This window comes from Hesperophylax consimilis, chromosome 26 (assembly GCF_061612785.1).
Source record: "Hesperophylax consimilis isolate HC1 chromosome 26, BYU_Hcon_1.0, whole genome shotgun sequence".
NCBI classification, from domain to species: Eukaryota; Metazoa; Arthropoda; class Insecta; order Trichoptera; family Limnephilidae; genus Hesperophylax; species Hesperophylax consimilis.
The window spans coordinates 29,272,641-29,297,102 of NC_142861.1; the positions used below are offsets into that span (position 1 = coordinate 29,272,641).

Genomic DNA, 24,462 nt, shown 5'->3' on the forward strand with positions numbered 1-24,462 from the left:
ATCTTTCCATGGTAGGACTTTAACATTATTATTCTCGCCCAACAATAGATAGTATTTATAATATTTTATTTTGTAGTGATTGGGCAAAATAAAATCTAATTAATTGCTCCGATGTTGCCGTATTGAACAATTTGTCGAAAATAAGGAAATAAAGGGCGATCTCCCTTTCTGTGATTTTTCAATAAATGAATCTGACAGTATGCAAGCAACTCGTATTGTAATATCACTATTTAGTCCTCGAAAATAAAATTTACTTACGAATTACTAGTCCTTTTTACAATAGCGCTCAAATTGCCGGCTGTGTAAAAAACATCAAATCCCAAATAGGTAAACAAAAGTTTGGGATTGTACCATACTATACAGGGTGTATCGGCACGTACCCGACAAACTTTAACCAGCTATTCCTTAGCATATTTGGAGTAAAAAATCTTATGTGCACTTTGCTGTCCGGTAACGTTTTTTTTTAATAAAAAAATTATTATTCATATTTTCACCACATGTCACCACTGTTTTATCCTTTGATAAAGTTTGAAAACCCATCTGGCAAATATTTTATTCGAATTCCGTTGAATAATGCACGTGTGTACCTATATTGGCGCACGTTTACAGTCACAACGAAATAGCACGGCACCATTCGTCTCATTTTTAACTATTATTGTTTAGTGTGTGCGAAAGAGCGAAGACGCTTTTTGACACACTTGCTTATAACAGCTGTTTAACACGAAACGCAATGCCAATGACAGTGATGTAGTGTGGAAATTTTATTTTTTTTTGTTTTTAATTGAAAAAAAAATGCTACCGGACAGCAAAGTGCCCATAACATTTTTTACTCCAAATGTGCTGAGGAATAGCTGGTTAAAGTTTGTCGGGTTAGTGCCGATACACCCTGTATAGTTAGACACGTTTACAATTGTGTTATAATTTACTCACCTTATTGATTTTTGTGTCACTATTTATTTATTTATTCAAAAAACAGTTTTTAACATAAAAAACATACTCTGCACATTTCACTAGGGCATTCCTGTATCAAGATGTGCAGCTTTACAATTACATCATTTAAAAAAATACATATATGTAAACTTAATAACTATGCAATCCAATTTGTAGTCAGTTTGTTTAAAATGAACATTCTGACCGTGCGCAGAAAAGTCCCCCAATGGACAAACCATTGCGTTACTTTACTTTTCAGCGCAGGATCTGGTTATTTCAATGTGCATTCTTCAGCGCTCACTGAAGACAATTATTCAAAGCATTCTTGAACTCTCCTGTTGCCAAAAATATGGTCACGTAGTTTGCCTCCGGCTCAAAAATATGGTCATCAATTTTGATGTCACTGAAATTGTAAACTATTTGTATTTGTGGAATAAAACGGCTACTAAGCACACATGTTGATTGTTTATTTGTTTGTATGTGTAGGCGCAGGCACTAGCGACAGCGTGTACGTGGTGAGCAACACGGCGGAGATGCCGGAGGGGGCTGCGGAGGGGGCCGGGGGCGCCGGCTCAGAGGGGGAGGGGGGGGTGGACTCTAACGACCCCCACGCCGCGCTCAACATCGACTTGCACATGTCAGTACGCTTACACATTCCCACTTCTAACCTAAATAACATTGTCGCAGTACAGTGAAACCTGAATGAACCTCGATGAATGCGGGAATATAGAAAAAACCTGTATTAATAGATATGTTGTATCACTTGTGCAGGGCCGGCCCTGAGCCAAATCACGCCTGGCTCTAGTAAAAATGGTGACCGGGTATGTCATCAAAATGACAATTCAACACACCTACAAAAAGTGATATGAAGTCATGAAAAGTGATGAAACAAAAACTAGGTTAACACTTTTAATGACTCTGTATCACTTTTTAAAGGTGTGTTGAATTTTCATTTTGATGAAATATCATGGAACCAGTAAAAGTCTCTGTATAAACGGCGCTGTATTAGTCGTTAGGTGTTATCAGTGCCTTGGTTCCTTAGGACTGCTCTAATTGCGCTTGCACAGAGCCTGTCTGTGTGTAGGGCTGGCTCTGTGCAAGCTTCTCACAATAGCTTCAAACCTATTCCTGTAATGTCTTACACAAACTTGGACTTTTTCCTGTGTAAGTATGTATTATAATTGTTTTTGAATATTTCCAGTCCACTAAGAGACGAAGACGACGAGGAAGGGAGAAGGCGAAAAAGACAGGAAGAGTTCAGCCAACCCGCCAAGAGGAAGGACAAGAAGGCCAGCAAGGGGGACAAGGGGACCAAAGGGACCAAAGACAGCAAGGAAAGGGCCACCAAAGGGGACAAGGAAGAGAAGGAGCGGGGAAGCAAGGATAAAGGGGAGAAAGCCCCGAGGATAAAGGGAGAAGGTCTGAAGATCAGGGAGAAGGGCAAGGAGGAGAAGAAACACAAGAAGAACAAGGAGGACAAGAGACCCAAGGAGGAGAAGAAGAAGAAAAGTGTAAAGAAAGGTTTGTTCGACAATCATTTTTTGTAAGGGTATAGTGATTGTTGCAATACTTTTATGTAGCCCTTTAAGGCTTGGTGCAAACCACAGGGAACCTTAATGAAATGCTCATTTTTCTTCTGGCTTTACCCGACTTTGCTGAAGATTTATTTTTTCTTGCAGTATACAACATATTTTTTCAAGAAAATGACATTGCTAGCTGCAAATAGTTGTGTTGACTTAAAAAGCTATGCAAATTTCATTATTTATTAACATTTAAAAAATAATTTTTGCTGCTTCATTCACAGATTTTCTGCTTTATAGTAGTTAAGATCTCTGTCAATAGATTTTTCCAATTGAGTGAAAGATACATTCAGTATGGTGGGCTGACCTGGGTCCCGCTAACTTGTACGTACTCTTGATGGGGCTGACACTTGCGCTATACTCTCATGGCTTGGCCTATTTCAGCATATCGATCGCCATGCATTCCCAATGGCGAGCGATATGCTGAAATAGGCCAAGCCACGAGAATACAGCACGCTTATAGACTGTCACGATGCAGACTTCATCATCAACTATTACTTAATACCAATGACCTATTTCAATACATTTCACTATTTTAAATGCAAGCAGTACTAATGTGGTGTTTTTTATTTTTATTTCAGATAATTTGGAAGCAAAAATTGGTTACGAAGAGGCTTTAGGTATCTCCACACCCAGCAAGGAGTTTGTGGAGATATAAGGTCCCCCCACACCTTCAGTCCACAGTCCAAGGAAAAGACAAGCGTGTGTGGCACCACTTATCTCTATAATATCAGAATGGAGTTGACACTTCATTAGTATCTATGGAATGAAAATAGTAATTATATAAATGGTGGCTTTTTGTAATAACATTGGAATGCCTTATAGATGAGATTTTAATAATAAGGGGATCGTAATGATGATAGCTCTCTATTACCTAATTAAAAGCATTTGTTCATAAGTAAAAACCTCAAAAAGTATAGACGTAATATGAGAAATTGTGAAACAGAAACCAAGATTATAATTTACATTTTGTTTTTTTGCAGTCTGTATGTTTTGCAGCATAGACAATGTATATATATATATGTTTGGTTTGAATATTTGAATAAGCATAAACAAACTAAAAGTCAGCTTCAATAAGTTTTTTTAAACCATCCATTTTTTAAAAAGTATAAAAATGTCTATGGTTAAAATTTATTATAGGACGGTTCCAGAGATATAATATTATTTATGTGATTATAAAGTGCCCCACACACCTGTCACTTTCTAATTTGTAATGGAATTGCAATCTTCATTAAAGGATCAAAAACTTATCATTTAAGGAATATTATTTTGTTTCTTTTGTTGTTTGTCGAATATAACATACATTATTGAAAACAGTAGTTAACTGATTAAAATACACTAGATAGAATAAACAATTAATTTTTTATTGTAATGTTATCTGACTGTGTCATTTTTAATCCTTTCACTAATATACATACAGGGCGTAATTGAGATTTCCATTTCTAAATCGATTATTTTAAGAAACTGAAATATTTCAACCTCGCCACTAGCAATTTTTATGAAAATGTTAAGATGTACAGTAATATCCTCAATTAAGGTTCCCACCACTGAAGAGACAAACAGAAGCGTGCTATGGGCGTGTCGCTGTGTCTGAAGTAAGGTCAATTTTATCTTATTACGAATGAAGTTGATCATAAATGGATACACTTTTTGTTTTTCTATGGTTCCCGCTGAAAAGTTTTGTTTTTTCGGTCCCTTAGAAACGGAAAAAAAATAATTATGGAGTATCCTCTGTGCTAATAAATGAATGTTAATGAAGGTCTTCTTACACTAAGGTATCTTTGTACTATCGAAAAAATATATACGTAAATATAAATATATGGAAAATTTACGTGATCTTTAAAAATTATTTTTCTGCATATCTATAATAATATTTATTTAAACTTCTTGGTATGATCTACCTTTTAACTTCTTCAGGACCAAAAGTACCCATCCATTGAGTGCCAGCGTAACCAATCGGTAATCTGAAAACATTACTTTCTGTTTGAGTTTTTTACCCTCGGCACATTACAGAGGTTGCAGGAGCTGGGCGGTTTAAAGGTTAAAGCTTTCCTGAAGAAATGCATAAAGTAAAATTGGCCAATAGTGACTCCACAGAGCGTGGTCCCGTATAAAAATGTAAGCAAATCACATGCCCCCCTGGTAGTCCGTGCAGTTTGCTCGTAGCTTGGCGACAGTAGACCCGTCTCTCCATGTCATATCTCCCTATTATTAAAATATTACTCCATTATGCCTCCAATAACTTTATTAAGGTGAAGTAATGCAAAATCATGTTTTTTTTTTTTTTTATAGTGAATACCTCACAAGAGTCCCAACTGCTCCCGTCTGGAGCCAGTGAGACTATGGCATCCCCAATTGGGGGATGTTGTGAGGCTGAAGGTAAGTGGGGAAGGGAAAGAGGAAGGTGGGGAAGTACCTGGCTATTCAGATCTAGTCACTAAACATGGCTAAAGCCATTTGGAGCAACGTTTCAATTCTGAATGGTGGTCTTACACCAGGGCGATACTGGTAGTATCTTCCACTCTGTGTTTTTGATTTGAAAATTTCCAAGCTTAGAAATATTTTAGACGCTTTAAGGACGGGTTGTTTCGGAGAATTTGAACAATTCATCAAATTTCAACGTTCATTTTCGGGTTCTGTGAAAGACTTATTCAAGTTCTGTTTTTATATCATTGTAGGCTAGTTGCTTGACAAAACTGAAATAAAAACAGAACTTGAAAAAATCTTTCACAGAACTTGAAAATGAACGTTGAAATTTGATGAATTGTTCAGATTCTCCGAAACAACCCGTCCTAATTAAATACTGCGAGCCTTTGCTGCAGAAAAAAAGAAATTTTCAGGCCTATAAAAATGCATTAAAGTGCAAAATTTCTTACTTACCCCTTTTCGGATTTGGTTTTATTGTATAATGTGGCAAATTAAGTTCTTTAGGTTATGATCAAAAAAGATTTTAATATTAGTGCCTGAACTTCACAAAATAAAAAATACATTTTACATAAATCAAACGGTTCCGTGATAACTCAACCTAATGACAATTCAACACACCTTTAAAAATTTATCCATATAAGCCAATAAAAATCCAAGGAAAAACTAATCTATAAACCTAGCGTAAGTAACTTTTTTTTATAGAAAGAAACATTCCCGGGTTACCACAGACATAGGAATTAATAGACGAGAAGATAATGGCGAGGGGTAAAATCAACTGTTGAAGAACGAAGGGAGTGAAGCTGACTGTGATTCGTCAATAAATCAATCTGACAGTAAATAGGCATCTCGCATTATAATATCACCATTTACTTCTTAAAAGTAAAATCTGCTTTTGAATGAATAGACATTTTTACATGGGAGCGCAAATTACTCGCCACGTTATGAACAAATTTGCGAAGTCCAAATTCGGCAAAAAAATTCGGTTCTATTTTCAGAGTCGAATATTTCGTTTAAGTATTTAGTTAAGACACTTTTATAAATGTTCATAATTTACTTCCCAGCAACCAACCAGCTTTGTGTTTCGCATCCAGACGTTTCTCGATGTGATAGTAACAACTGATTCATATTATACGATGTGAATATGCTTAAAATAAAGTAAAATAATGCTTATTTAAGGAATGTAATACGACAATTGGGTTATTTCGTAAAATGAACCGATGATGCCTCGACCATAGTTCGCACAAGAATGATGACGTCACGTTTTCAAATTTCACTTGAGGCCATACGCGAGCACAGCCGGCTCCAATGGAACCGGTATGGGGAGTGGGGATAATACGCTTTTAATCACTTAGGGCAGGTCTACTAATATTCATATGTCTATGCGGGTTACGAATAACCTGACAATATTTGAAAATCTCCTACTGCAGTGGTAGTAAGCGGAAAATGTTGCTTGTGTTGGTGATGGAGGTCTTAACCAGCTGAGAAATTGAACAAACTACGCCTGGGTGGGACCCAAACGCGATGCCGACTCAGCCACTGACTGGACTAAGGACCTATTTAACCTATTATTTTGTTTCATCACTTTTTAAAAGTGTGTTGAATAGTCATTTTGATGAGTTATCACTATAACCAAATAAAACATGCTGCCAGTTTATCGCCATCTGCGTAAGGAGTGCGTGATTTCGTCCGATTCCGAATGTTACACGTTGAGGTGTTAAAGTCTCATTACAAGTTTAGGTTCGAAAGATTTAATCATTTGTAGAAATCCCCCTTCAATTCCATTCTAGTTTTAAAGATCTCAATGAACCATTCTGAATATTAACCATTTGAGTTGCTGTATATAAATTTAATATTACAATAAAATAAACAAAACATATGTATATTATTGATTACTTTTATTAATACATTAAAATAAATGGTTCTCTTGCCACTCGCCAATCAAGAGCAGCCCCTTGGAGTGTTTTCTTACAAAATATGGTGCTATAATATTGGAGTGGGTCTGCCCCATTTGTGAAATATCTGTTCTGTTGCGGGAGGCAGAAGGTGCCCCTCCGGAAGTCAAGATCCTCGGGACAGTGGTCTCTAAGGCCATTTTACCGACCTAATAAATAGTGAACTTGCAGGGTTTGTTGTTTTTTTCTGAGACAAATCTGAAAGGTCAAATGAAGGAGACTCGGAGATTTTGTCCTTTCTTCATTCCTCAAATAACCGAGAACTGTTCTGCTGTCTGATTCTATCAGAATCTTATCAATCCTTTGTTTTGGTATTTTAAGGCATTTAGTATCTGAAACATTTCTTTAAAATTGCTGTGCCAACCCTGTTATTCCCTGGTCTAATTCCCTGTAATCGGAGAATCGTCCACCTAAGCGCCACAGCCATTATTTGCTACCTCGGTCGAGAGGAAATGAGAGGCATCGGGGACGTGTAGTGGCATAATGACCCATTTTGTGCCCACCATGATATGTACGTCTTTCATTACGGGCTCCTTTATGAGAATTCCCGTTTGTATGGGGAGTTTCATCATGGAGTGTATATGCAGTTAGATTGCACCACTACTTGAGGAAAACGGCGTCGCTTCACCGCGTGCGTACACGCCTAGCTGTTTGTGGCAGTGCTTGATTTCGCAGAGGGACTAATTGCGCAAAATTTGAACACTGAAAAAAGTTAAGAGGAGAAGAGAAGCCGAAATCGGGTAGAAACAGAAATGCTATCTCACCAAGGGATATTCTGGATAAGGAACGGTACTACATAATAACTCTTTTCATTCATTAGTATGTACCAAATATGTACAATAGAATACGTCCAACTCCAGTAAAATATTGACAGTTTTTGCTGGCAACTCTGGCTGCTAGAGGCGCTAGTGTAGTATGAAAGTAAACCAAGCCTCACAACTCGTGCCGCTAGGAGGCACTGCAAATGTCAGAAGTTGGAGGTTATATAACTATTATACAGTATGTGTTGGGCATAAATACTCCCTTTTGAACAATAGAAAAATATGATTTAACAATACGGCAAATTGTTTTAACTAATTTTTCAGTTACATGGATATATCAAAGCTCCATAGCTCATGATTGAAATGACCTTGCGAGCTGAAAATAGTCACGTTGAACCAGAGACCCAAAACATAATAATTCAGTGCAAATATCAGAATGCAAGAGCTCACTATAGAGTTTTAGCTTCTTCAGAAAACAGATTTCTGCATTATTTGTTTTTCTTTTATAAGAAAACTGAACAAAATGTATCGATTCCAGAATGTGTTTTCTTCTTGCGTACAAAATTGGCACCACCCACCAAAGATAATAGAAACTATGGATATTGGCCAAATCACATGTCTAAAAGTGTCACAACATCGTTCACGCATACTCGTGCAAATCTCATCTGCGCACAGCAGCGCCTGCCTTTGTTTCTACCTACACACCAAAAGTATAACTTTCATTGATCTTCTGTGCAGTTTGGTAATAGCTCAGTGACAGTTGGCATGCTTCAACACCATATCTCCCTTTATTATTATCTATGGGCACCATCAGAGTAAATAAAAGCGTAGGACTGGCTTCCAGTATGAAAGAGAGCGAGAAGAAAGGACAATAGAAGAGTAGGAACAGATTTCCAATGTCTCTTCTTCATCATCTGTTAATCCAGATAAAATATTGCATTAATTATAACAGTCTATTGACCATTAGTCCGCCATCCCAATTCATAGTATAATTAATATTATAATGACATTAAACAGACCCAATGATAAGATTAAAAAACTCAAATTGCAATATAGAAAAATCACTGTTCCAAAACTCTCTGCATTCTTCTGATATTAAAGGTTCTGGAGTCTCTTAGGGCCCCCTCCAGCTGGCTGGTGAGGTGCACAAGGGTGGGTAGAGAGGTCTGCAGCGCCACGGGGGGCCTGCTGAGTTTAGCGGGGGCCAGGGGCTCCCCTGTGGCGGGGCCTTCCACACTGCCGGGGGCGCCTGATAGATGCAGTGATAGTATGACGGCTGGTCGGATTTGTTCTGATACAGAACGGGAGGCAACCTGAAAGAGCAGTAAATAATGTTACCAACCAAGTTTCACCAAAGAGGTAGGCAGAAAGTACGTACAGCCACACAACTCTGTCTTGGCACACACTCCTCGCTTCATTCACATCCATACCCTTGTTATTCTGACTCTTGAACATGACCCATTTAAATATTAAATTCACTTGACGTCCCGACTTCTTCTATCGTTCACTTCTGTGTCATATATTCTCCTTGCACTTCACTCTTCGTTCATTCCCCCTCATGCCCAAACCACCTGAGTGTCCCTTTCTTAATATCCATTGAGCTGGCATAAGCCTAGCACTCTTCACGGATCTCCACATCTCTACTTCCACAACATGTCATCGATTCTACTAATATAAACCAATTTAAAGGTCGATTGGATTCTTATTTGGAGAGAAGAAAGGATTAACTTATTTTAAATAAAAAAAAACTCCATTACTGTTAACTTATTGTGAGATATGAGCGCGTAAAAAATATTAAAACACCCTTTGCATCCAATTCTAGGATAATAATAATCAGCAGAATGCTGCCAGCTCATTAAATAATAATAATCCGCAGAATGCTGCCTGCTCATTAAATAATAATAATCCGCAGAATGCTGCCTGCTCATTAATTAATAATAATCCGCAGAATGCTGCCTGCCCATTAAATAATAATAATCCGCAGAATGCTGCCTGCTCATTAACCACTGGAGCGTTCTGCTATATAATCAATTCTAGCCTTTTGGAAATTTCCCGCCCTCTTATATATTTCTTTATAAATCTCCGAATTTTAACATGGAGACATATAAACTGCTTATATTGCTAGAGAGTCATTATTTAAGCCTAATTTTGATTATTTATCACATATTTTTAGGATTCATGAAAAAATTATTAAAAAATCGTTAAATTAATAAAATGTGAATTCTGCTTACTATTTACTTACCGTTTGTAGTACCTACTTGGAGCAATATTAAATATTATGACTTCTGTATGTTATCTATGGCTTAGTTGATAAGCACTGCTATAAATTTAAATTAATTTTTTTTATATGAAAACTCATGGATTTGTAAGAAAAAAATATTTTTACAATTTCGTTTCATGGAATGTCAATAACAAATAAGTCTGAAGAGATGCGAGACATCTTTTGTTAGAGTGTGAAACTACCAAGTTAGCTTTATGATCAATTGAAGATTTTAACATGCTGGAGATTATGAAATAATTCCAATAAAAGTTTTAAAATATCTCTTCACATTGCCCACATTTTGGCCAGCGTGAGATCATCGGGCGTTTGCAAATTGGCCATAACGTGGCCAAATAATAATATGTATTAACAAATGCCTCAGGGATCTCATATCTACAGTATTCAGTCTACTTTCATCCTTCCTCTGTCTGTTCTATGCCTCAGTGCCATCCATCAGGGTGGTTATCAGCACTCCATGGTGGACTGCTAGCCTCGCTTCTTTGGACAGTTTTTTATTAGCAACTACTGCGTTCAGTCCCCCATTATCCGAGTTCCCAACATTCACCCTTTTCCAATCAGCCTTTCCATCTCTCATGAACATACTTCCCAACATTCACCCCGTTCCAATCAGCCTTTCCATCTCTCATGAACATACTTCCCAACATTCACCCTGTTCCAATCAGCCTTTCCATCTCTCATGAACATACTTCCCAACATTCACCCTGTTCCAATCAGCCTTTCCATCTCTCATGAACATACTTCCCAACATTCACCCTGTTCCAATCAGCCTTTCCATCTCTCATGAACATACTTCCCAACATTCACCCTGTTCCAATCAGCCTTTCCATCTCTCATGAACATACTTCCCAACATTCACCCTGTTCCAATCAGCCTTTCCATCTCTCATGAACATACTTCCCAACATTCACCCTGTTCCAATCAGCCTTTCCATCTCTCATGAACATACTTCCCAACATTCACCCTTTTCCAATCAGCCTTTCCATCTCTCATGAACATACTTCCCAACATTCACCCTGTTCCAATCAGCCTTTCCATCTCTCATGAACATACTTCCCAACATTCACCCTGTTCCAATCAGCCTTTCCATCTCTCATGAACATACTTCCCAACATTCACCCTTTTCCAATCAGCCTTTCCATCTCTCATGAACATACTTCCCAACATTCACCCTGTTCCAATCAGCCTTTCCATCTCTCATGAACATACTTCCCAACATTCACCCTGTTCCAATCAGCCTTTCCATCTCTCATGAACATACTTCCCAACATTCACCCTGTTCCAATCAGCCTTTCCATCTCTCATGAACATACTTCCCAACATTCACCCTTTTCCAATCAGCCTTTCCATCTCTCATGAACATACTTCCCAACATTCACCCTGTTCCAATCAGCCTTTCCATCTCTCATGAACATACTTCCCAACATTCACCCTGTTCCAATCAGCCTTTCCATCTCTCATGAACATACTTCCCAACATTCACCCTGTTCCAATCAGCCTTTCCATCTCTCATGAACATACTTCCTAACATTCACCCTTTTCCAATCAGCCTTTCCATCTCTCATGAACATACTTCCCAACATTCACCCTGTTCCAATCAGCCTTTCCATCTCTCATGAACATACTTCCCAACATTCACCCTGTTCCAATCAGCCTTTCCATCTCTCATGAACATACTTCCCAACATTCACCCTGTTCCAATCAGCCTTTCCATCTATCATGAACATACTTCCCAACATTCACCCTGTTCCAATCAGCCTTTCCATCTCTCATGAACATACTTCCCGACATTCACCCTTTTCCAATCGGCCTTTCCATCTCTCATGAACATACTTCCCGACATTCACCCGTTTCCAATGAGCCTTTCCATCTTTCATGAACATACTTCCCAACATTCACCCTTTTCCAATCAGCCTTTCAATCTCTCATGAACATACTTCCCAACATTCACCCTTTTCCAATCAGCCTTTCCATCTCTCATGAACATACTTCCCGACATTCACCCTTTTCCAATCAGCCTTTCCATCTCTCATGAACATACTTCCCGACATTCACCCTTTTCCAATCAGCCTTTCCATCTCTCATGAACATACTTCCCAACATTCACCCTTTTCCAATCAGCCTTTCCATCTCTCATGAACATACTTCCCAATTACACAAATTCATCTACTTGCTCTCTAAGCAGATATTATCCAGTACAGGAGATCCTGCCAGCCTACCTGGGCCTGCAGCCTCCAGTGAAGGTCGCGGTAGGAGCTGTGGGCAGAGTGAGAGGACAAGGTACCCAGAGCTGAAGAGAGCTCGGCTCCTCGGGAGGAGAACAGTTTGCCCAGCACGGCGGCTGCCTCAACACTGAACCCCGCGCCCGCCATGGACTCGGCAAATCCCTCGGGAGTGAGCTAAACACATGAGGAATAAATTTGTTGGATAGAATAGAAAATATGAAGATCAGGATAATAAAACAAATGTGAAATAAACTCCCAACCAGCTCGTTAACAGTCCCTTTTGAAATAATAGAAGTAACGCAGACACCTACGGAAAAAATACAACAAAATTCATCAAATAATGAAAGTGTGAACTCACAGAATATTTGCAGCCATCAATTAATAGTTTTACAAGGACAGTGACAGCATTCTCTATTTCTTCTGTTGATGTCTCCAACTTTTCTGTAAATATAAATATGCATTTGACATTGCTTTATTACATATATCGTCGGTGTAAGTCCAATATGTACCGTGGATATATATATATGTATTTGCAATAACGTTCAGTAGTCACAAAAAACCATCTCGGGATATACACTCTCTTGCTTGTTATGTACTGGGGATGGTTCATTCGCGGTATTGACTTTAACAGAGTACAAGAAGTCTATCAAAATTTGAAAGCACCAATCAATACAGCTGGTTCTGTTCAACTGAAAGCACCAAAAAACGTATTTTGAAATTATTGGCTCATATGTGGTATCAAATTCTGTAGAATAGTTATAATCTAGGGCAGTGGTCGTCAAACGGTCGCTTGCAAGCCACCGGTAGCTCTCGTAGGATATTTTATTGTGTAAAAGATTATCCGTCGAATTGGTGATAATAATTAACACCTAACCTAACCTAATTCAAATCATCCGAATATTATCGATTACAGTGATCACCTACCTAGACATCTACTGGTTTTGACGAGGGGGGCCAAAATTTGACTCATTCCAGGAATTATTTGGCTCAGGGCCGGCCCTGCCAGGAGGGCTGATAAGGTAAATGCAGGAAATTCAATAAATGAAGGACTGAATGCAGTATTTGCTAATAAATATAAGCCAGCAGTAACAATTGAGTACTGATCCAATCGCTGGTGTATGTCAGTGACAACCATAAATATACCATTTACTAGATCGATATATTTGGGCTTTTTGTATGAAACAAATTGGTCCTCTATTTAACCATAGATATACCAATATATAGACAGTAAAATTATCATTCGTAGCCTACTTATTGTACTAAAAAAATTAAAATGTCAAAATATTACCTCACAACAGGAACGAACCACTCGGCCTTTTGCTTTCGATTCAGAAATGAGTCACAAACTGACGGACATCTCGCTAATATTGGATAAACAATATATTAAAATCCGTCAAAACTACACGAGAGCGGCGTAGTTCGAGATCAAAATATCAAACAACCATGTGTTCCACTCAGCCAGCAACACCTTCCAACAGTTTATTCCATAGACTATCAAAGTTTTTCTTTGGTGGATATAGTTAGGCAACAATATTACGTCACAATATTTCGGTTCCAATTATCGATCGGAGTTATACCCCCCTGGTGATAACGGACTGGATGCGGAAGAAATGGGGTTTTCTGACACTTTATGTCAAGTAAAATAGATTCAATATGATGTTTAGATAGTGTATTAACACAATGTATTAAGATGGATTGCGTTTATAAAAGATTGCTCCTATCCTCGGTAAACTTTTACCTACGACTACCGTTCTGTGAAAAATATTCAAATGCATTTTTTAAAAAACGAACCTTTGATTCAACTTAATGACAATAAGAAACGACTACTTCAGTTGTCGGAGATGGAAAATAGTGCAAGAAATAATGCCATTAATATGGCGGCTATCTGTCATGATGACCAATTAATAATAAATAGATTTGTAGACTGTTTCTTTTTAACTCTCGCCAGGCCATTTCGATTTTCTTTTTTTTTCCATTGACTTTTTGGCAAGCGGTATCAATATACTATACAACTCGGCGAGCTGCGTCGAATGGTGCTATTGCCGATGAGTTTGCGTTTAGTTGGTTGAACAGGCCACCGCATATGGTATCAAGGTGGGTCTGCGATTCGGATACCAACTACCCGCTCAGAGGTCAAATTTACACCGGAAAACTTCCAGATGCTGATCGTGAAGTGAATCAAGATGTATGAATGTTGACAAGTATTGCTATACCGGCCGAACAGTTTACTGCGATAACTTTTTATGTCGGACTTGGCCAGAATTCTAGTGGAAAAAGGACTTACCATCATTGGTACTGTATGCACAAACAGGATGTTTGTATACACATATACAACATATTGACACATTCATACACACTATTTGCACACCTGCCTTTATAAACTAGTTTGATAGGCTACACCTCCTATATGGCCTGGCCAGGCCAAATTGCCCATTCAAAGGGGTAAAAGTACATTGCCTATCGGAGGGTAAATTAAACCTAAAAAAATATCTTTTTAAATAGGTTTTTAGGTTCTTAGTATGGATTTCATAAAAAGAAATCGTTTTTGGTAATTATGCATACAAAACTTTACCGCTATGTGTACTCACGTGATGCCATATGATATCTTTTAGGATTCGGTCCATTGCGGATGTAATCTAGTGCCAGTTTGCAGAAGTCTACGAGAACTGAAAAAATATGTGTACCCACATTATTTTCTGCTAAATCAATATTTATTAAGCTAATACAATATTATTTATAGGTTAATTTCTTTGAACCAAAGAGATCATACAAAACGAGGGCATGCTGGTGTTATTTGGACACAAAAAGATTATTTCAATATTCGTAGAATATTACAAATTATTTAGGTGTTAAGAAGATTTTACCTGGAGATTCGGCATTTATCAAAATGGACAAATGACTTCTTGTTTCTTCATCGAATAGCAGAGCCATATTTGCAATTAAAATGTATTATTGATAAAACTAGTAGGTACAGAACATTTAATCGACAGTCGCTTTTTAGTTTTTTTTTGACATATTATCAATTGCTCATTTCAAATGACAGGGGAGGTAACAACTGGTACCAATTGAATGATATTTATTTGACGTGATTATTACAATAAGCGGGGCTTGGTGTGATTATACAAATTTTATGTAGGGACTTTAATTTAAAGAAAGCGCAAAAAGATTATTATGATATTATTTATCATGGCTAACTTATCTCGAATACATACGGAGTGCAAATGCAAATATTCATTCTGCCCTGCCTTTACATTGTGTACCCTGGAGGGTATAGAAACAAATAAAACAGCGTCAAGCATATTTATAAAATGAATTACGTTTATTTATTTAAATACAAACGGCACGAGATGTGCCATTAACATAAATATAAAAATATAGTTAAAAAGTACAAGGTATAAAGCACACAGCATAAAGTTTAAAGTATAATCTACGGTAAAGTGTAATACGAGGACGTATATAATGGGGGGGGGGGGTTAGGAGATCAACATCGACTTTATATTACGTAGGAAAAGAAGGTATGGTACTGGTAGATTATATTTCTACAAAATACAACAATATTATTTACACCATTTTCTAAATTATTACGATCGCCCCCCGTTTCTTACCTCCTCGCGATACCAGTTGCCAGCTCAAAGTGGCTCACTGACGAGAGAGCGTGTCCGCGGCAAGCATAACGTCACAGGCGAGCGACGAGTATTTTTGTATCAACGTTTTGTTCAAACTGCTCGCCACAAACATGCTCGCCCGTTAGTGGGCCGCTTTTATCCTCATTAACAAACGAGCGAGCTGGATAGAAGAATATGACGTACTGTCGCAAGTTATCCTTCATACTCTTATGTGTTTCTGCGTTCGCTTTCTCACTTTATTTTATTCTAAAAGCATTATGAATAATTGTATTTATTGAAATAATAAGTGATTTTTAAGTGTATGCGAATGAAAAGAAACTTCATCAGATATGGTTTTTACTCAAGAATGATTGAGCGGCCCACTGATGGGCGAGCATGTGCGCGACGAGCAGTCTGAGCATGACGTCCATACAAAAATGCTCGTGGCTCGCCTGTGACGTCATAAATAAACCACTCACCTGGCTCGTCAGTGGGCCGTTTTAAGTTCGCAACCGGTGTAGCTAGGAGGCAGGGGAAACGAGGGGTGTTCATAATAAAATAGCCATTTCACCCGTACACATGTTCTTTGCTATCTCTTTTTAATGCGTTCCGTTCATTTAGCTATGTATGATGTTATTTGTAGCCAAATTCACACAAATTCGTGATGGCTATAAATTTCTCGTGCGTTTCGTTATTCGTTTTCTATATTGAAACAGGAACCTGCCATATGTTTCGTTCGATTAGTATGAATATAACGCTTCATTGTCTTTATTTAAATGTGCAGGGGAGTGATATATTCATACCAGCAGGCTGGGAGATTGAACAGTCTATTGACGGAGATAACCTTCGAGAAAAGAGAAATTAATGCTCACCATGATAGTCGAGTTTTCACACCATCCAAGAATTAGTCTTAGCTACTTTCTACAAATTTCGACATTGTTGGAAAGTTAGCAGCAATATTTATTTTTTGTTTGTTTCTGTACGCCTCACTTGGAAACTATAACATTTCTACGCTTCTACACTTCCACGTATTACACTTCTACGTATTCCTGCAATGTTTATTCACGATTTAAATATTAAAACGAGAAAAAAACTACTAAATAAACCTTAAAAATATATAATTATTTATTTGAAAATTATATTCACGACCTGAATTTGATAAGCCCCAATCTCCTCGCAAGAAATAACGAAGTTGGGTAGGTACCAACTTGATAATAATATGTAATTTGACGTAATACGATGTCGTTATCTGTATACGTCCCTCTGCGCCTCAGAGCCGCTCACAGCTGATCGAACGTCAAGAAAATGGACAACTCTCTTCACTCGGGATGGAGATAAATATTATTGTTAAATCGTATTAGATGTGTCGCGATAGGGCCGCGTTACAATCATGGACGGGTGCACGCCTTTCCAGCCGTGGACATCTGCCGGGGCAGGCTCCCCCAGGGCGCAGGGTGACAGTGCGGCCAAGTCGGCCCCCGCGGGCCCCGCTGCCCTCGAGGCGGAGCCCCTCGACGGGCCCGGTGTCCCCGGGGCTATGGATGGGCCCCGCGCCGAGCGCATGCAGCAGATTGTGGAAAACACTCTCAGGTATGCTCCAGTCTTTGCTCCAGCGACCAGCTATCGTAGCTGTGTACAACTTGCATTGCTTCACGATCGGCCAACAGATGCATACTCCTAAATCTCAAACTCGACACCTTTCTGTCAGTCCAACAGCACTCGCCCACACAATATCATGTTAAATTTGTTATTTACAATACAACATTAACAAATGTAATATTTCCAACAACAATTATACTAACGAATCATCACTGGCTCTCAAAAACTTGCATAGACTCGCACATAAATAACATATTTACACTAATACAATATCAAACTAAACCCTTTTGTGTCAGTTAAATAGTACCTACTCAACTATACAAGTTCATATTATTATTTAATTTATTTCAAATGTATTTGTGCAAAAATCTAATTAAAAAATGCTGACATATGATGGAAGTGTTACGCTAAAACAAATACTAAATATTTACCGTTGAATCTTTTACAACTTACCGTGTAACATCACTTTTTAATATTAAACCAACTCAAATCTTTAGTTTTAAATTCAAATACATAATATTTTATTCAGTTTAAAATTAGTTGTAATTCCTTAATTCCAGGAACACAATTCATATCCTGAAAATCCAAAATCTAAAATTAATTTGTAATTCTAACCCAAGCAAACATTTAAGCATTAATGGATTCTCTACACTAATATTTTCCTTCAAGGTCACCAACTTTTGTATCAATTTTTAACACTTCCAAGTCTACATTTTGTATTTATAATTAATTGTTGTTTATTTATTATATAAATAATGTTTTTATATTAGATTAGATAGAATTAACTAAATTTATCTGAATTATTATTGTATTATCTGAATAGCAAACGTTTTCTTAATATTATGGTACAGAATTGATATAGTGTAATTAAAAGATGCCAATTATTTATGTATGAAATATTAAATATTACAATAAATTTCAAATGTCCATCTGTCCGAAAAAGCGCATTTTAAAATTTGTTTAACAAATTTATAGTGTTTAATTTAAGTAGATGTCGCGCAATTGGAGTAGAAGCGAATAACACATACTTAGGATTATGTGTATTGGTGCATATGTGTAATCTTCCTGCATCCTGTCTTATTTATATACTTATTGTTTTTCAGAAAGGGGACAAGAAGTGTAAATGTTGATCGAATTAGAATATTGGAATTTTTTTTTGCTATACAGTTGCTGTTTTTTATTATTTAAATTTTTTTTTTTTTTCTAAAATTTTCTTTTCTGAAGTCTAATGGCAAGTTTGAAACATGCTGTATGTAAGAAATGCATCTGTGTGAGTACTGTGTTTGAGTGGTTGCGCTTCCTATAACTTTCAATGAATAAAAACTAACCTCCTTTTTTCAGGTACACGCTAGTCAATAATAAGTTTGTTTAAATCTTTGTGAAAGTTTATTATAAATCATTTCTAATTATCTCAGTTTTGTTCAATTATGATTACCTAATAAGCGTAACAAAACTACAGTTAAGTTTATAAAGCTTGATGAAAAGCTGAAACGGGCCGAGGATCAGCTTGTAATGGGCCATTCAAATTTCAAAACTTTAAAATGGCACTGGTCATCCATTTGAAGGTTGAAGGTTCAAATTAAGTCAAATTAAATTGCAATGACAATTTGCAACTATTTAAAAAACCATACAAATAGTCTACCGAATTTCCTAATACGACTGGGCATCTCCATATGCCGCAAATTTAATGTAGTGACGCAACTGTTGTCTGCAACTAAAGTTGCTTGTGTGCATAAATAAACTACTCACTAGATTAACCCATATTTCGCCGCTATCAGTTCCCGTGGTCAGATTTTGATGAAATTTGGAGATGTGGTATATAAACACACAATTAAGAAAATAAAAAATTAAAAAAAATGAAAAAACTTATACTTACAAAAATATGAGGTGGTGCGTTTTCGCACCGTCAGCGAAATAGGGGGGTAAAAAGTAAATGTATGAAACCAAACAAGTTTATTTGAAAGTGGATTTATTTCTCTTCATTTATAAATCATATTACTAATATTAACTAAAATTAAATATATTGTATATATAGGTAGGAAAGTGCACCTTTATAAAAGACATAATAAGAAATTAGCATACACAAATATTATAATAAACACTATTTTCCGGTATGGTATAATTCGTTACATTTATGGTGCAATGCCACATTACACTCTGGACACATAAAATATGTGTGTGAATGACATATGCGACATCTTTTTCTATTTTCCCACTTATTTAAAAAATGACTACTCCCTGTTATACTTGACCTCCATGTTGTCGCAAATCTACTGGGTCTGCCAATAGAAGAAGAATTTAATTTTGACGACTTCATGAGAGCGGTGGCCACACTTCTTCTAAAATTCAAAAGGCTTATATTTTCTTCTGGATTAACCATTTGGTATAGTTTCCATGCATTACAAAGTGCCACATCACAGAAGTTGGAGAATATTGCCCACCACCACTTTTTACCACGAACCCTTATTCTATAGTTTTAATGGGCTCTACGTTATCAAAATTAGATGCCACTGTAACTACAGCACTATCTTTCCATCTAACGACCAGTATCTCATTGTTTTTTTCGAATCTATAATCATATTCCCCTCTTTCTAATTTATTAATTTGTTTGGTCGTTTTTAGTGTACCAATGTTCTTTAGTCGATTTTCTCTTATCGTACCAGTATCGAAAAACAAATAATCACTTAAATATTTCAAAAGTGGGATCGATGTAAATAAGTTATCGAAATAAACAATGTGATTTCCTGGAGTGTCTACACTTTTCAGAAGATCTTTCACAACGTTGCCTCCCAAACCCAAATTATTAGTATTTGACGGCACTTTGTTTTTTCCAGTATATATATCAAATGCATAAATATATCCATCTGCAGAAGCCAATATCCACGACTTATATCCAAATTTGATTGGCTTGCCATGAATATACATTTTACACGAATTTTTTCCTCTATAAGGGATCATTTGTTCGTCTATTGACAGCGCATGCCTTACAATTCCGAACTGTTTAAAATTTTTATTCAACAAGGATAAATATGGTCTAACTTTATAAAGTTTTTCAGTCGTATTGATATTTAAATTGTCAGCCAAATGTAAATTACTCTTGACGTCACGATAGGTTTGTCTGGTCATGCATGACCTTACAAAAGGATTTGTAATGTCCTCATCTAGAGACCAATACATTTCTTCACGAGGTAACCTATGATACCCAGTGTATAATAAAAATCCTATAAATGTTTTTATATTATTGATCGTCAACGATGTGGCTACTTTCTTTTTTAATAGAGCGTAACCATTTGATTGTTCTACAATTAAGTTAATAAGATCATCATTAAAAAATAGTTCAAAGAACTCGGTACAAGATTTACCCACTAATTTTCTTTTCACATCTTCGACGCTTCTATTCTCAACGTTGTTTGGCACTCGCGAATAACTAGGTTTCGATTTCTTCCAACGCATTTCCCTTGGCATTGATGACGAAGATGTTGATGGTTGGGGTTGGGATGGAGTTGTTGAAGGTTCACTCATCAGCCTCTTGGAGTGGACTTCCAAAGTTCCTGCCGTATCTCCGAAAGTATGGCTAAATGCAGCGTCTTCATGTAAATCATTGTCATCAAAATCCTCTTCATCAGTAACTTCGGCGACTTCAGGTGGTAAAACGACCACATCTGGAATATCTTCTTCGCCGTCTTCATCGTTGACATTCCAATTCTCTGTGATAAAGTCAGCAGCCTCTTGTGCGGTAAAAAAGTCCTTTGGATTCATCCTATTCAGAAGAAAAAACACAGTATTAGCGAGATTGATGCCGGTAATTATGAATAAAATAATGCCAAGGTTTTTACCCCCGTATTTCGCCGACGGTGCGTTAATGCACCACTTAAATAAACTATGTAAAATGAGTACCTTTGAAATTTTTATTTTTTTTAAAGTGTTCAAATTATTAAATACGAGTCAATTCTGTATTAAAAAATGCTAGAATATATTAAGAATTTTAGTCATATGTTAAATATAATAATTATTTAAAAATTGCTTACCTGAGTGTCGTATTTTGTCCGACTTTGGGGGCGTCTACAATGCGACTGAAGCAAATATATTTCTACCTGTTTAGTTCTAACGGTAAAGTCAAACCTTTTCTATAAATACCTGAAAGAATAACGGTGAATCCTTATCAAGTTATCAAAATATGACCAAGCAACCAGGATGCTGCGTTTTTGAACCGTCAGCGAAATATGGGTTAATAACTCCGTGCTTTTTGTATTAAATAAATTGGTCCTCTATTTAACCATAGATATTCCAATATTTAGACACATTTTATAAAAGCGATTCATCTACGTCACACACCATCGACGAGGATAGAGGAAACTCGGAAAAAAGGTGTGACCATAGACGGTATAATTCTCATTCGGAGCCTCACTAGATGGCCTTAACTAAGCCTCACTTTAACGGAGAGTCTCTCAGTTACATGTTAAATATTTTTATTTCAGCAAGACAATAAATAGATAACAGGTTAAGTCATAAATGAATAAAGTAGAACTATGGAATTATACTTTGCATGATATAATACGAGTACGAAAGGTCTTAAAAGAAAATAGATTTAATTCTGCCTTCAAGTTAAGTTGAAGCTGTTACAAATTAGCAACAAGCAGAGAGATTCGTACCTGGTTTTTTGTTTATAATCGTGATAATTCTCGCTAATATCGGGTATTCAATATATTCCAATCAGCTCCACGACAATTTCCGAAACAGACTCTCCTTGCAACTTAAATAGGTCGGAAACTTTTTTCAAATTGAATTGAATCTGTACAGCCTGTACTGAACTTTAGGAATCGACATTTTCAGCAGATAAGATATCAAAAATATTCACATTGACTCTTACGTTGGCATCAGAACCACAACAAAAAATGCACAAGAAACGACAAGACAAAAGCAAAAGATTTCACACCACCATATGTAGATATTCCACTCAGCCAGCACTCGCTTTTCATCAGTTTTTCCATAGATATTCAGATTTTTTCATTGGTGGATGTGGTTAGCGATTGTGTGGCATCACAAACCATGGATTCGATCGGAGTTATGCCTCCTGCTTGTGTGCGTCTGGACTTACTTGACTTGCATGTTCTATTTTTAAAAATGGCCTGCAAAAGTAAGCCATATTTGTGCACATTTCAAATATAGAATTAAAATAATTGTATGCTGGAATAATACAATATTATAGGTAGATACTCAATTACTTGTGTACATTGAAAAAGATTCTTTCTTATTTTTCTCAACACATCAATCAGTTTCAATTTTGAAAAGTTCAAGTTCACAAAGTACTCAATGTAAAAAAAGGCAGCAAATCTGTCAGTGATTTTTTGACTCCTGTTTTAGGGATTTTTTGACATGGTAACACTGTAAAACAGTTTAATTCTGAAATTGTGATATTAACGGCATTGTTTTTCTGTTGGGTATTCCAGTGGAGAGGCTCGGCAGCAGGTGTCGGGGTTGCTGGGTCAGATCAGTGCACTGCCCCCCGCCGAGAGGCTGCTGCTGTTCCTGAAGCTGCCCACGGGGGGTGCGGGGCCCCAGCCTGACCCGCTCAAGCAGCCGCTCAACCCTCTCGGCTCCAGGTAACAAATAAACATACAGATCCAAATGCTTCTACTAATGCAGTCGGTTTCTTGGTTGCGACCACACTGTATTTATTTTGGATACAAAATATATCAAAGGACTGTTTTAAAGAATTGTCTATTTTAACAACCTCAACAGGTTTGGGTAAAATTTATTAAGGTTAACATGATGACCAGCGATTACTCCAAGCTAGCTAATTCAGCCATCAAAATCTCCCGTAAAGTTTGTCATCTGGAGCAGTTGCTCGAACCCTTCCCGTTGTCCCGACTTCGCTCCAAGGCTGCCCGTTGGGTACTGGCTCTTCTGTAAAGTTTTGTCGTCTTGCTCCCTGCGATCCACCATAGAGCGCGAGTCCCATAGAGGAAAGCGGTCCACAGATAGTGTTGTGTAAAGCATTCCATAAAAGTAGCGGGGCAAAAGTGAACTGCTACAAGCCTAATTGCAGAACCGTCATGTTGTTATGCTTGTCAGTTGATCACAATTTGATAGAAAGCTGAAAAGGATCTAAACGGCCTCCTTGGTAGGTATTATAGGGTCAGACTCTCGACTAGCATTCGTGGGTTCAAATCTAATATATATAGTATATTTGCATCACGTTCCAGAGTGGAAGATACTCTCAGTATGAGTGGCATTAGTCTGTTTGATGACCAGATGTGTTCCCCACTGTCCTCTGCCTCATCTCCTTCCCCTCCCCACTACCTTCAGCCTCACAACACATCCCGATTGAGGATGACGTAGTCTCACCGGCCCAGAGGGTTTGGAAGCAGTTGGTATTCTTGTGCGGTATTCACATTAAAAAAAAATCTGCTTTTAACTTGGACCTTTCAAATGAAAAAAAGAAATGGTGCCGATGGGCCATTTGATGACAATGTTACATTTGAATATCTGTTCAACACCCCCAACCTATTATCTCTTCCCCTGACCTTCCTTGTTCATGTTTCAGGAGTGAGATCCAGCAGACAGTGATGTGGATCCAGACGCACCTGGAGGTGGACCCGGAGATTTCACTGCCAAAGCAAGATGTTTACGAAGAGTACTTGTGAGTATAACCAGCTTATCTACTTACCTACTGGACCCAGCCCTTCTCTTGCTCTCACTTATTTTAACCTAACCTAACCTAAGTTGTCCTTTGTTGAACTGTTGCATTGGCGATCCTGGGAAAGTTCTTCGAATTTGCTGACACCCAGCCGGTGGTCATAAACACAGCCATTTGATACGTACATAATGATGTATGGCATCAGCTTATCATGGAGATCGGCTTCATGAAATCGGTGAATTCTGTACAGCGTCATCATAATTGTGGTAGCACGACGCCTGTACCGGATCTAGTTTATTGAACTCAACATATCCTTTAATCCGTTTTGGTCCCAGTCACTTTGAAGCAATCTCTAGACCAAGAAAGTTTGACTAGATATCTGTGTGTATATTAGCCTAGAGTGGCCCTGGCTGTAGTGCAATGGCTTGCTAGACACCGGTGAAAGTTCATTTAGAGTGGCACTAG

At 37.5% G+C, this 24,462-nt stretch overlaps 3 protein-coding genes across 3 annotated transcripts in view; 2 read left to right on the forward strand and 1 right to left on the reverse strand.

Annotated features, from left to right (window-relative positions):
• g (adaptor-related protein complex 3, delta 1 subunit-like garnet) overlaps positions 1–5,638 on the forward strand; it is a 28,025-nt gene extending 22,387 nt beyond the window's left edge. The window contains exons 17-19 of the mRNA XM_089647478.1: positions 1,417–1,567; positions 2,132–2,451; positions 3,092–5,638. Of these exons, the coding sequence (XP_089503604.1) occupies positions 1,417–1,567; positions 2,132–2,451; positions 3,092–3,168 (548 nt within the window). The 3' untranslated portion in view covers positions 3,169–5,638. The remainder of the gene's footprint in view (positions 1–1,416; positions 1,568–2,131; positions 2,452–3,091) is intronic.
• A 326-nt stretch (positions 5,639–5,964) lies between these two features.
• LOC149411406 (COMM domain-containing protein 2) lies at positions 5,965–15,185 on the reverse strand. Its single transcript, XM_089647479.1, has 5 exons — positions 15,018–15,185; positions 14,742–14,819; positions 12,512–12,594; positions 12,148–12,327; positions 5,965–8,963 (listed from the first exon to the last, which is right to left on the reverse strand). The coding sequence occupies exons 1-5, from the start codon at positions 15,082–15,084 to the stop codon at positions 8,712–8,714; spliced, it is 660 nt and encodes a 219-aa protein (XP_089503605.1). The 5' UTR covers positions 15,085–15,185; the 3' UTR covers positions 5,965–8,711.
• A 1,842-nt stretch (positions 15,186–17,027) lies between these two features.
• Positions 17,028–24,462, forward strand: part of LOC149411407 (uncharacterized) — a 40,161-nt gene continuing 32,726 nt past the window's right edge. Inside the window, exons 1-3 of the mRNA XM_089647358.1 lie at positions 17,028–17,348; positions 22,808–22,960; positions 23,905–24,000. Coding sequence (XP_089503484.1) covers positions 17,149–17,348; positions 22,808–22,960; positions 23,905–24,000 — 449 coding nt within the window. The 5' untranslated portion in view covers positions 17,028–17,148. The remainder of the gene's footprint in view (positions 17,349–22,807; positions 22,961–23,904; positions 24,001–24,462) is intronic.